Raw genomic sequence first — 14,069 nt, forward strand, 5'->3', positions numbered from 1 at the left:
CTATGGCGTAGGCCGGAAGCTGCAGATTTGATTTGACCCCTAGCCTGGGAACCTCCATATGCCGCAGGTGTGGCACTAAAGAGGAGAAAAAAAAAGAGAGTGAGACAGAGACCTACAGAATAAGAATCAAAAATAACAAGAAAGCCAATCTGACCATGTCACTCTCTCCTTTAAACTCCTTTGGGCCCTACCACCCCTCCAGCTACACCCCTCTTGGTGTCCCCTCTGTGCTCTGGCCATAGTCACTGGCATTCAGTTCCTAGCCAGTTCCTGCATTCCCCAGGTCCTTAAACACATGGTTCCCTCTTCCTGGGGGAGGTGAATGGCTGAGCCCCTGCCCCTTCTTAGACACCCTCATAGTACCCTATACTTCTCACAGAAACATGTGTATTTGTTTCATAGCTGCCCTTCCTCAAAGACTAGAAGCTCCTTGAGGGCAGACACCACATCTTTCAGCAGAGTCTAAACGTAGTAAGTAGGCACTAAATAAAAATCTGGGAGTTCCCACTGTGGTGCAGTGGGTTAGGAATCCAACTACAGTGTCTCAGGTCACTGCAGAGGTGTAGCTTCGATCCCCAGCCCAGCGCAGTGGCTTGAGGATTCAGTGTTGCCGCAGCTATAGCACAGGTCATAACTGTGGCTCAGATTCAACCCGAGGGCGGGGAACTTCCAGGTTCCACAGGTGCGGCCATTAAAAAAAAAAAAAAAAAATCCGCTGAACACACATTTGGACATACAAGGTATGAACCATGCGGCTCAAGGCCATCAGTTGGGAATGTGGGGACTGAGACCATAGTCCCTGCTGGTCTTAGCTGCTGTGATGTCTATTTTCAGTACCTAGAACTCAGCCTGAGGAGCTGAGGGTCACAAGGAAGGACTCACCACCTCGTGGGACTTGGGCACAGGCACGATGATGGCCAGCACACAGATGAGTTGGAAGATGGCCCCCAGGAAGAGTCCATACCGCAGCAGGTTCTCCAGGAACGTGGGCTCGGGCACCTCAGGAGGGGAGAAGTCCAGGTCGGAGGCCATGGCCCCAGCTGCCTGCTGCCTGAGGTCTCCTCCGACTCAACACTCTCCAGAGCCGACCTCTAAATGCAAAGAGTTAATGCCATGTTTCTACAACTGACGTTTAAATGGTTCCACTTACACATATACGAGAATACATAAAGCAACTGTGGTGAAACATTAACAATTCTTCACCTTAAGTGGAGGATATATGGAGAGCCATGGGACCATTCTTTTGACTTTTTGGTATGTTTAAAATTTTTCCAAACATAAAGTTTGCTAAAGTAAATAAATGAAAACACCTCAATAAAAATATCAAAAATATTAAATCACCATGCATTGACTGAAGATCTGCTCTGTTTCAGGCTGTGTTTATTCATTCAGTCATTCATTCGACAAATACTGTCTGGACACCAAGCAATAAAGGCTGAGCAAAACTGACAAATCTTTGTTCTACTGGGGCCAATGTCTCAGGACAGTGGGACAGAGGCAGACAAGGAACACATCGAGATATGACATGCTAGCTAGTGAAAACTGTTTTTAAAAAAAACTTGAGCAGCGCATCATTTTATTTTGGTGTAGGGTGATAAGAAGGGCCTCTTTGAGAAGAGGCAGGACTAAAGCGGCAGAGATCTGAAGTGTGCGAGTGAGCCAGGACAGCATCTCCAGGGGGGCATCTCCAGGCACAGAGAAAAGAAGACAGGGATATGAGTCAAAATGGCCAGAGAGGAGTGCGGGAGGGAGAGTGGAGGCAGGTAAGATCAGAGAGCAGTATGGACTGACCTGGACGGACCCTGACACTCCGATTTGACTGAGTAAAATGTAAAGCCAAAGAAGGGTTTTGAGCAGAGACGTGACATGATCTGACAACTTTTTTCCCTATGGTCACACCCACTGCACATGAAAGTTCCCAGGTCAGGAACTAAATCCAAGCCTCAGCTGCAGCCACGCCAGATACTTTAACCTAGGCTGAGGATGGAACCCGAGTCTTCGCAGCAAGCGAGCCGCTGCAGTGGGATTCTTAACCCACCTCGCCACAGCAGGAAGTCCTGATCCGTATTTTAAATGGGGGGTGAAGGAGAGGGTGCACAGTGGACACAGGGAGACCAGTGAGGTAGCTACTACCAGTGACCCAGATAAGAGATGCTGGGGACATGGATGACAGGGACAGTGGTGGCAGGTCCAGCCTCACTCACCTCTCTAGCCTCTCCTTTCACCAGGGCCCCCTATTCCTAATACCCTGGTCGAGCTGAAGGAACTACCTGCAATTCTCCAAGAGCTCTGGGCTTTTTCACAATCCTGGGCCTCTATCCAAGCTGTACACTCTGCCAAGAGCGCCTGTTCCGACTCTGACTGCTTGGCGAAGCCCCCACCCTACCTCCAAGGCTGCGCTCGTTGTCACCTCCCCATCATGTCTTTCTTACTGCCCTCCTCCTTACCTTGGCAGGACTAAACTGCTCCCCCTCCACCACAGTGCCCACGAGTGGTGTCCTTCCGCCTACCCCAATGAGAAAGGGGAAAACTAACTTTGGAACCAGGCCCACTGAACTCCAAAGCCCTTTGTGTGTCCTGGGATCTGTGCCACAAGGCAATTTTCTGCTAAATCTAAGCTGCCCAATATGGTGGCCAGGAGCCACACATGGCTATGGAGAGTTGAAACACAGCTAGTCCAAACTGAGATGGCTGTTAAGTTAGATACACACTCAATTTAGAAGATAGTATGAATAGGAGAACGTAAAATATCTCAACAATGTTTTATACACTGACTGCATGTTGATATATTAAGTAAATCATTCACTTCATTTGAGCTTGAAAAAGAACGAAGTTGGAGGACTTTCTGATTTTGAAACTTACTATAAAGTTAAATCAAAACAGTGTGGTGCAGGAGTTCCCGTCATGGCTCAGCAGTTAATGAACCCGACTAGTATCCATGAGGATGCAGGTTCGATCCCTGGCCCTGCTCTATGGGTTAAGGATCCGGCATTGCCGTGATCTGTGGTGTAGGTCGCAGACATGGCTCGGATCTGGCGTTGTTGTGGCTGTGGTGTAGGACAGAGGCTTCAGCTCTGATTGGACCACTAGCTGGGGAACCTCCATATGCCAAGGGTGCGGCCCTAAAAAGACAAAAAAACAAAAACAAAAAACCAAAACAGTGTGGTACAGGCATAAGGATCTAGGCCAATGGAATAGAATAGGAGCCCAGAAGTAAACCATATATAGTCAACTGATTTCTGAGAAAGAGTGCCATGCCCATCCAATGGGGAAGGACGATCTCGTCAACATATTATGCTGGGAAAATTGGATATCGACATGCAGCAGAATGAACTGGACCCTTATCTTTCACCATATATATATAAAAACTCAAAATGGATCAAAACATTAAACTAAAGCTTAAATAGAGCTAAAACTATTAAACTTATGGAAGAAAACATAGGAGGAATCTTCATGACATTGGATTTGGCTGTGACTTCTTAGATGTGATACCAAACCACAGGCAATAGAAGAAAAAATAAACTGGACTTCATCAGAATTAAAAACTTTTGTGTAACAAAGGGTACTATCAAGAGAGTAAGAAGACAAACTGGAAACAGTTTGGCAGCTTCTAAAAAAGTTAAACATAGAATTACCATATGATCCAGCAATTCCATTAGGTATATACCCAAGAGAATTGAAAGCACAGACTCAGAAACTTGTACACTGATGTTCACAGCTATACTATTCACGACAGCCAGAAGAAGGAAACAAACACAAGTCTATCAAGAGATGATTGCATAAACAAAATGTGGTATAGATATACAAAGGAAATTTACTTAGCTATTAAAATGAATGAAATTCTGATACATGCTACTACACAGATGAACCTTGAAAATATTATGCAAAGTAAAATAAGCCAGACACAAAAGGTCAAATATTGCATGATTCCACTCATTTGAGACACCTAGAATAGGCAAATTCACAGAGATAAACTAGAATACAGGTTATCAGGGGCTGGCAGAGAAAGAATGGGAAATGAGTATTTAATGGGTACAGAGTTTCAGTCTGGCATGTTGCAAAAGTTCTGGAAATAGTGGTGATGGTCACATACATTGTGCACCACTGAATGTACACTTAAAAATGGCTATGGGGAGTTCCCACTGTGGCTCAGTGGTAACAAACTTGACTAGTATCCATGAGGATGTAAGTTCAATCCCTGGCCTCACTCAGTGGGTTAAGGTTCCAGTGTTGCTGTGAGCTGTGGTGTAGGTCACAGATGTGGCTCAAATCTGGTATTCTGTGGTTGTGGCATAGGGCAGCAGCTGCAGCTCTGATTCAAGCTCTGATTCAACCCCTCGCCTGGGAACTTCCATATGTCTCAGGTGCAGCCCTAAAAAAAAAAAAGTTAAAATGATAAATTTTATGGTATGGTTATTTTAACCCCCCCCCCACAAAAAACTACATGCTTCTTTCTACTTTTTATTTTCTTAATTTTTATTTTTGTCTTTTCTAGGGCTGCACCCACGGCATATGAAGGTTCCCAGGCTAGGGGTCTAATCAGAGCTACAGGTGCTGGCCTACACCAGAGCCACAGCAATGCCAGATCCGAGCCGCATCTGCTACCTACACCACAGCTCACAGCAACCCTGGATCCTTAACCCACTGAGTGAGGCCAGGGATCCAACCCGAACCCAAAACCTCATGGTTCCTACTCCAATTTGTTAACCACTGAGCCACGATGTGAACTCCCTCTTTTTACTTTTTAAATGTGGCTACTGGGAAATTTTAAATTATACACATGGCCTGCATTATATTCCTATGGAAGGCTCTGGGTTAAAGAGGTTGTCCTAAAACCTTTCTCCACTTTGGCTCTGTGGCTTCACTGCTTCCCAACATTTTTCCAACATGAAGGAGGAGTGACTAAAGGATAACAAAAATGCCCTTCTAAGTGAACAGGCTGGGGTTTATGCAAATGTGCACTGAGTACCTTTCGACCTAGTCACTTAGGAAGGTCATGTGCCTGTGCCAACAAGGCAGTCACTGTTTCACACCACTTGTCTCCTTTGAGAATGGTCCTCAAAGCCTGAGGCCCCCCCCCCCCTTTTTTTCCTTCCAAAATCCTCAGAGCTGGCAGATCTTCAGCCTTCCAGGAAGGATTTGACTTCTGGAAGGGACCCAACATCATCTGAATCCAAGTGTGGTGAATCAGGTGGCGCCTCAAGCCCAGGAATACCATTTTTGGTCAAATACAAGGTATGATACTCAAACCTTAGGCAGAATGTTTGGATGGCTCAGAAACTGGTCCTAAAATGAATTTCAAGGCAAGAACAGCTTCACTGGAAGAAACATACAGCCCTAATAGGGAACTATATCCTTATGCCATGTGAAAAGCAAGGTATAAAAAAGCTCTCTCATTTCTTCTCAGTTTCACCTCATAAATACACATTTTTTAATACACTTTTTCTTTTTTTTTTGGCAGCGGGGGGTGGGTGTTCTTTCTTTTTCTTTTTAGGGTTGTATCTCCAGCACATGGAAGTTCCCAGGCTAGGGGTCAAATCAGAGTTGCAGCGGCCAGCCTAAACCACGGCCAATAGCAACTCTGGATCCGAGCAGTGTCTGCGACCTACGCTGCAGCTGGTAGCAACGCCAGAAACTTAACCCACTCAGCAAGACCAGGGATCAAACCCACATCCTCCTGGACACCATGTTGGGTTCTCAACCCGCTGAAACACAACAGGAACTCTCTAGGCCCTAAACTTTATGTTTAAGACTATAACAAGCCTTATGGGCTTATCAATACTTAGATTTATTAGTGTTACTAACAGCAACATTATTAAGAATATTTGTCAATAAGAACTGGAGGCCAAGAGTCAGACAGGAGCACAAACCCTGCTTCTATCAGCAATTAGCTACACTCCGGGCCAATCTCCTGACCTCCTCTAGACTTGATTTTCTCATAAGCCAAACAACAACAATAATATCTATTCAAAGCTATAATGCATTTGGCTTTTTTTTTTTTTGTCTTTTTGCCTTGTCCAGGGCCGCACCCGCAGCATATGGAGGTTCCCAGGCTAGGGGTCTAATCGGAGCTGTAGCCACCGGCCTACGCCAGAGCCACAGCAACGCGGGATCTGAGCCACGTCTGCCACCTACACCAAAGCTCATGGCAACGCCAGATCCTCAACCCACTGAGCGAGGGCAGGGATCGAACCCGCAACCTCATGGTTCCTAGTCGGATTCGTTAACCACTGCACCACGACAGGAACTCCAGCTGCTTTTTTTTTTTTTTTTTTTAATGGCAATTAGGCAATATATAACAAGAGCCATAAAAGTGATTATATCCTTTGACTGAATAATTCATTTCCTAGAATTTAGAGTAAGGAAACAATTCAAAAGAAGGAAAAGGCTTCAGGTACAAAAAAAAGTGCATGGTAGTGCTATTCATAATACTGAAAAACAGGAAGCAACTAAAACATCCAATAATAAAGAAGCAGTTAACCCAATTATGGTACATCATGGCATATTCCCCCCTTGGCTAAAATGGCAAATACAAATGTTGAGTATCAGGCCAGTGGAAAGTCTTTGCAAAATTATACTAATTGGAAAAAGAAAACAGTCAAATAAACACTGCAATTGCAACCATGTATAAACCATGCTTTCATTAGCTAAAGATTAAAGGAGGACATAAGAAAATGTAAACAGTTGCTGTTTAAGCAAAAGGGTCATAAGTTTTAAGGAGGGGGGTATTATTATTATTTTTTTTTGTCTTTTTGCTATTTCTCTGGGCTGCTCCCACAGCATATGGAGGTTCCCAGGCCAGGGGTCGAATCGGAGCTGTAGCCACCTGCCTACGCCAGAGCCACAGCAACACAGGATCCGAGCCGCGTCTGCAACCTACACCACAGCTCAGGGCAATGCCAGATCCGTTAACCCACTGAGCAAGGGCAGGGACCGAACCCAAAACCTCATGGTTCCTAGTCAGATTTGTTAACCACTGCGCCACGACGGGAACTCCAAGGAGGGGGGTATTATTGAAAGAGTTCCCTGGTGGCCTAGTGGTTGGGGATCGGGTATTGTCACTGCTGTGGCTTGGGTTCGGTCCCTGGCCTGGGAACTTCTGTGTGCTGTGGGTGCAGCCAAATAAATAAATAAATGGATAATTTTTTTTTAAAAAAAAAGAAAGATCCATGCCCTATCCACTCCCTTCACAAGACTTTCATAGGGTCTAGTGAAACATTGCCCAAGAGAACTTCCTGCAATAACAGAAATGTTCTATAGCCCTGCTCTCCAATATGGTAGCCATCAGCCACATATTAACACTTAATGGAACTTAATTCAGACTTAAGGAACTGATTTTTTCATTTTAACTTAACTTTAATTTATAGTCACATGTGGCTAAAGGACCTCCATATTAGACAGCACAGATATAACCAGAGGGTGGTTATAACAGAGATCTGGAAAACATAAAGTACTCTACACATCTAGTGTCTGCTTTAGAACTCCCGTCTAATTTTCTCAGCACCCCTGTGCTTTACTACCCAGCCTGCCTACCGAGATTTCTGGGCTTTGCTTTCCTGATTACAGAAGTCACAGGAGTCCTACTCAACCTTCAGCTCCCAACTAGAAGGCTTGTATCCCTCAGACTCCATGACAGGCTTTGCTCCCTCCTGCCCCCTCCACTGTCACAGCAGAGGCAGTAGCAGTGAACAAATCATTTGCCAGATGTGCACCACACTTTACAGTCAGCATCGCGTTCGCTTAACCACTCTGGGAGGCGGGTGTTACCAATGAGGATGAGGAAACAGAGGCTTAACAGGTTATGTGGCCTTCCCAGGGATTACTGGCTGAGAAGTGACAAAGTCAGGATTCAAACTGGCTGATGGGTAAGACCGAAACTTGCCTGATGGTCAGTCGTTTTCAAACTACAGGCTGTGGCCCATCAGTGAGCTGTGGAAACTGCTAAGGGCGGGGGTGGTGGGGGGTGTGCAATTGGCACTTTTTCCTTTTAATTTTATTAACCAGTACTTTATTTAATTATATAAATGACAATAGAAAATATCACATTAGTAAGGGTGAATATTGTGTCCTAAAGCTTTTTTTTTTTTTTTTTCCCCAGCTATATCCATCTATATACAAGTTCTGGGTCAAAATTCAAAATGTATTTCTTATCATCTGAAAAATACTACACAGTCTAACGGTTTTACTTGCTCCACTATAAGCCCCCGGACAGCAGAGCCCCTAGGTCCATCTTAAGTTCGTTTCAGGGCCTGACTCAAATATTTGGTAATGGATGAGACCTATGTTGTTTCTCACCTTTAAACAAGAATAGAGCCTCAACCAATGGCCTCATTTAACAACAGGGAGTGGGGAGGGCTGAGAGGCACAGGGCTTGTGTAGGCTCTCCCTGTGACTCAGGGCAGAGCTGAACATCCTGCAGTGTCTCTAACCCTGTGGTGCTCCAGACTTGCTTCAGAGCAAGTTTTTATACATCGGAGAAACCCATACCCCCACCAGAATTTAATAAAACGTACAGACCCATTTTTCACCAAACTTGGCGAATAATTTCATAAGGTTATTAGACCCCTTGAGGCTCATCCCTGAAGGCTAGACACCATTGGTCTGAGACATTCATTCAGTGGACACATACTTATTGAGCATCATTCTAGTTCCTGCCATGGAGTTTTCATTCAACTAGAGGCACTCAAACACATATATACAGATATAATGTCGGGGGTGAGTATTATGAGATAATATAAAGAGGGAGCTAAAGGGTGGTATTTAACATGAGGTGGTCAGGGAAAGGTCTCTCTGAGAAGGTGATGGTTCAGCAGGGGCAAGAAGAAAGCAAAAGAACAAGTCTTTTCAGTATTTGCAGGTATCCCAGGATGGAGAAATAGCAAGGGATGAGGTCCTGAGGCAGGAATGAACTTTATGATCAAGGAGAGTAGAGTGAGCAGCTGTGTAAGGCCACTAGGACTTTGGCTTTTCCTCTGGGTGAAAGGGGAGCCACTGGAAGGTTCCTAGCAAAGAAATGACATGATTTGACTCATTTTAAAACAGTCCCTCTGGCTGCTGTGTTGAGAACAGACTATGGAGATAAAAATGAAAACAGGAAGACCAATGAAGAGGCTATTATCACAGTCAAAAAGACACACTTGCACCAGGTGGCAGTGGAGATGGTCAATTCTCAGGTTATAGAGGGCCAACAAGATTTCTGAGGTGTACCTGAAGGTGTGCTATTCTGTATTTCATACAAGACATTAAACATTGGTTAAAAATCCATAGAACTTTATAGCACAAAGCGTAAACTTTAACGTATGCAGATTAAAAAAAAAATCATTTAGGTATCCAAGAATAGAAGGTAGAATGTGACATTATGAATCTAAATGGATTAAACAATTTTTTTTTCCTTTTGGTCTTTTTGCTTTTTTCTAAGGCTGCTTCCTTGGCATATGGAGGTTCCCAAGTTAGGGATCTAATCGGAGCTGTAGCTGCCAGCCACAGCCACAGCCACAACCATGCCAGATCCAAGCTGCGTCTGCGACCTACACCACAGGTCACGGCAACGCCGGATCCTTAACCCACTGAACAAGGCCAGGGATGGAACCCGCAACCTCATGGTTCCTAGTCAGATTCATTAACCACTGCGCCACGACGGGAACTCCAGATTAAACAATTTCACTGAAGGGACAGGAAGAATCAGGTGCTGATCTCAGTAACTCTGGAAATATGTAGAGTCTGCAAGACGAGAGGCAAAAAGAACTGTGCATGTGCACTATACCCCAGTTAATCAAGTTATCTCCCACATGGGCCACAGTTAACAATTCCGAAAGTACTATACATGTACACTGGAAATGAACAATTAAGTAAATGGGATAATGGGAACTAGGTTTGTCACCACTGGAGTAGAAGGTTACAATAAGCCAGAGGCAGCTAGAATGATCCATGTGGAATGGATGAGAGTTGCGGATATCAGAATGAACCCATGTTTAGCTTAATATAGATATAGACGGCTACGTACATATTTGTAGATATGTGTGCGTAGGTTAGTATACACACTCAGATCTCTCGCTCGATCAGCTAAGAGGTCCTAGAAACATAGGCATTCCAGTAGCAATGCGTACACCTCGCACCCAGATCTTTTTGTCTAATACCATTCTCCAATAAAAGGAACCAGGGCTCCTTGGAGAAATGATTAATTCTAGGTCTGAAGAAGAAAATATACAAGATGAACCAGAAAGTAAGAAAGTATCCAAAAATGCCAAAACTGGAGTTCCCGTCGTGGCGCAGTGGTTAACGAATCCGACTAGGAACCATGAGGTTCCGGGTTTGGTTCCTGCCCTTGCTCAGTGGGTTAACGATCCGGCGTTGCTGTGAGCTGTGGTGTAGGTTGCAGACGCGGCTTGGATCCTGCGTTGCTGTGGCTCTGGCGTAGGCCGGTGGCTACAGCTCCAATTCGACCCCTAGCCTGGGAACCTCCATATGCCGCGGGAGCAGCCCAAAGAAATAGCAAAAAAAGACAAAAAAAAATGCCAAAACATACTGATTAGGGTATGTCAAAGGGATATAGGAGCCACTTCAAAGAGCTCCCAATTGCCAAAGTCTGAACAATTTGCACAACAAAATAAAAAAGATACTACTGGATTATAACCCAAAGTATAAAATCCAAGACCATACTGATATAAATGATTTAATATGTAGACAAATTTCCCATGGAAATTCCAAACAATTTACGTAGATAATCTGCCTTTAAGTGTGAAGTATAATTCCATATTCCTTAAGTGTGGTCTATGCATAATGACTTCCTTTCAAGAGTACGATATGGAAAAGTAGGGGAAGGAGAGTAACTTCACAGTGGAAAACCTTGACTAACTGCAGCTGGTGATCTGGGTTAACATCAACGGTGATAACCTGCACTGACAGATACACCCTTACTGTGATGTGATGAGAATGGCACTTTACCTCTGTGGTCTTCCTCCCCTAAACCTGAAACTCCAATCTCATAAGAAAAACAAATCCCAATTGGGAATAATTTTACAAGATACCTGACCAGTAATAATACTCAAAACTGTCAAGTTTATCTAAAACAAGGAAAGTCTGACAAACTATCACAGTCCTAGGAGCCTAAGGAGACACAACTACCAAATATAATGTGGGATCCTGGAACAGAAAAAGAACATTAGGAGAAAACGGAGCATGTGAAGCATGGACTTTAGCTAATAGTAACTTACTGGAGTTCCTGTAGTGGCTCAAAGGAAACGAATCTGACATCATGAGGATGTGAGTTCGATCCCTGGCCTCACTCAGTGGGTTAAGGATCCTGAGTTGCTGTGAGCTGTGGTGTAGGTCGCAGACGCAGCTCAGATCCTGTATTGCTGCAGCTGTGGCAAAGGTCGGCAGCTACAGCTCTGATTAGACCCCTAGCCTGGGAACTTCCATATGCCATGCGTGCCGCCCTAAAAAGACACACACCCCAAAAATATTAATAACTTACTGACATTGGTTCATTAATTGTGACAAAAGTACTATATGCTATTGTAGAATGTTAACAATTGGGTAAATGGGAGTTGTATATGGGAACTCACTGTCCTATCTTCACAATAATTTTGTAAATCTAAAATTGTTCTAAATAAGAAGTTTACTGGGGAAAAAGGTCAACATTCCAAAATAAATAACCCCTAAGACATGTCTAGCTGTCCAGACTTAGCAAGTAGAAACAAAGTCTTCACTAAGACTGAAAAACCCAGATTCCAAATATGTTGGTAGGGGATTCCTGGCTTTGAATGAAATGATTTTTAAATTGTGTCCTGAGAATTCAACAGAAACTCAGTGTCAAGAATCACTGCCTTAGAGACATGGGGTATATACCCAGACCCATCCCATTAAAGTCCCCGAGAACTACCCAAAACTGGGTTAGAATTATGTCCTATGCAAAGGTAACCCATCCCCCACAGCAATCAGAATCAGCAGCCAGTGGGCTGAAACTGGTGGGCAGATGTCCTGCAATTTGGAATTACTAATTCCGAATTTGTGGCCACCACCTAAAAAGTAAAACGTCTCACAGTCATTTCCCACTCCTCCTAAAAACAAACAATTCGGCAAACAAACACGCACTGTGCACTTACTAAGGCGCTTTGCCTCCACCACCGCCTTTAATCCTCGGATCAAGTCTATGAGCCCATTTTACAGAGATGGAAATTGAGAACCAGAGATAGTCCCCAGTTACAGAGCAATACAGGTACACTCAGGGGTCGAACCCCAGGCCAGACTGACTCCGGAGCTCTGGCTCCTCCTAACGCTCCGCCCGTGGGAAGAAAGGCCAGGTCAAATCTGCAAGGAACACCGAGTTCTGGCCCTGGCTCAAAACTAAGGCGCTGGGCTGCAGCAACCGAGGCCCTCTGCCTCGCTGGGACTCAAACCCCCCTCTCCAAGTAACTTCCGAATGCTTGGAAGCGCCCCAGGAAGTTATTTACTTTAGGCACCAAGCGCAGCTCTGCGACCAAGCGCCTCCGAGACAGCCGGACCGGGCCGGCGCCGGAGCCCAACCCCTCTCGGTTCCGCAGCCAGTACTACTCCGCCCAACCCTCAAAGGACCGCCAGGCCCCTACAGCCGCAAAGCTCACCTCCCGCGCCGCCGCGGCACTGCCCCGGAAGTGGTTCCCCGTGACACCCGCCCCATCCCGGAAGTGACGTTCCTGAGCAACCAGCGGTCTCGGTTCCGCCCGCCAGCGTTGTTAGAATTTGTGGATACTGGCTCTGGGCTTTGTTAGACGTTTGTCCCGATTCTGTCGGTTTTAGATGGTGGGAGAGGTCTGTGTGGGTGAGGTCCAGACGCCTCGGTTCTCCCAGCGGCTTTGTCACACCCTATTTCAGGAAATGTTTATACACATTTGCAGAAGCCTTACTCTTTTTTTTTTTTTTTTTAAAGTATAGTTGATTTACAGTGTTGTACAGCAAAGTGATTCAGTTATACACATAGATATATTCTTTTTCAGATTCTTTTCCTTCATGGGTTATTATAAGACAGAATATAGTTCCCTGTGCTCTACAGTAGGACTTTGTCAATCATTTTGTGTATAGTTGTCTATGTCTGTTAATCCCAAACTCCTAATTTATTGCTCCTCCCCTCCCCCTTTGGCAACCGTAAGTTTTCTATGTCTATCAGTCTATTTCTGTTTTGTAAATAAGTTCATTTGTATTTTTTTTTTTGGCTTTTTTTAGGGCTGCATCTGCAGCATGTGGAGGTTCCCAGGCTAGGGGTGGAATGTGAGGTGTAGCTGCCTGCCTACACCAGAGCCACAGCAACACCAGCGGAGTCTGTGACCTACACTGCAACTCATGGCCACACCAGATCCTTAACCCACTGAGCAAGGCCAGGGATCCAACCTTCATCCTCATGGATACTAGTCAGATTCATTAACCACTGAGCCACAATGGGAACTCCTCATTTGTATCTTTTTTTTTTTTTAGATTCCACATATAAGTGATGTCATAGGATTTGTCACCCTATTTTTTATTTTTAAAATTTTTATTTTATTGTATTATTATTTTGCTTTTTAGGGCCACACCTGCAGCATATGGAAGTTCCCAGGCTAGGGGTTGAATCAGAGCTACAGTTACCAGTCTACACCTCAGCCACAGCCACAGGCAATGCTAGATCTGAGCCACATCTGCAACTTACACTGAAGCTCACATCAACGCCAGATCCTTAACCCACTGATGAGGGCCAGGGATTGAACCCGCATCCTCATGGATACTAGTCAGATTCGTTACTGCTGAACCAAGAGGGGACTCCTATTTTTAGTTTTTTAAGGAAACTCATACTGTTTTCTATAGTGGCAGCACCAATTTACATTCCCACCAACAGTGAAGGGGGGTTTTCTTTCCTCCACACACTCTCCAGCATTTATTATTTGTAGACTTTTTGATGATGGCCATTCTGACTGATCTGATGTGATGCCTCATTGTAGATTTGACTTGCATTGTATAGAAGCCTTAACTCTATGCTAGGCCCTGAGCTAAGAGCCTGCAATGCAGAGAGGAGACAAACAAGCACAGTTTCATAATTCAGACAGAAGCAGATTAAT

The 14,069-nt window shown here is 44.7% G+C and overlaps 1 protein-coding gene across 3 annotated transcripts in view; it reads right to left on the reverse strand.

Moving 5' to 3' along the window:
• The window catches only part of MANBAL (mannosidase beta like), a 30,807-nt gene extending 18,149 nt beyond the window's left edge, over positions 1-12,658 (reverse strand). Inside the window, exons 1-2 of one of the 3 annotated variants that reach the window (XM_047771129.1) lie at positions 12,606-12,658; positions 883-1,091 (exon numbers count right to left, since the gene is read on the reverse strand). In XM_047771129.1, coding sequence (XP_047627085.1) covers positions 883-1,032 — 150 coding nt within the window. In that variant the 5' untranslated portion in view covers positions 1,033-1,091; positions 12,606-12,658. Of the gene's footprint in view, positions 1-882; positions 1,092-12,107; positions 12,584-12,605 lie in introns of those variants that run through there. The other 2 variants (XM_047771130.1, XM_047771128.1) reach the window with 2 other exon arrangements.
• Between the last annotated feature and the right edge of the window lie 1,411 nt (positions 12,659-14,069).

The sequence above is a fragment of the Phacochoerus africanus genome, chromosome 3 (genome assembly GCF_016906955.1).
Source record: "Phacochoerus africanus isolate WHEZ1 chromosome 3, ROS_Pafr_v1, whole genome shotgun sequence".
Lineage (NCBI taxonomy): Eukaryota > Metazoa > Chordata > Mammalia > Artiodactyla > Suidae > Phacochoerus > Phacochoerus africanus.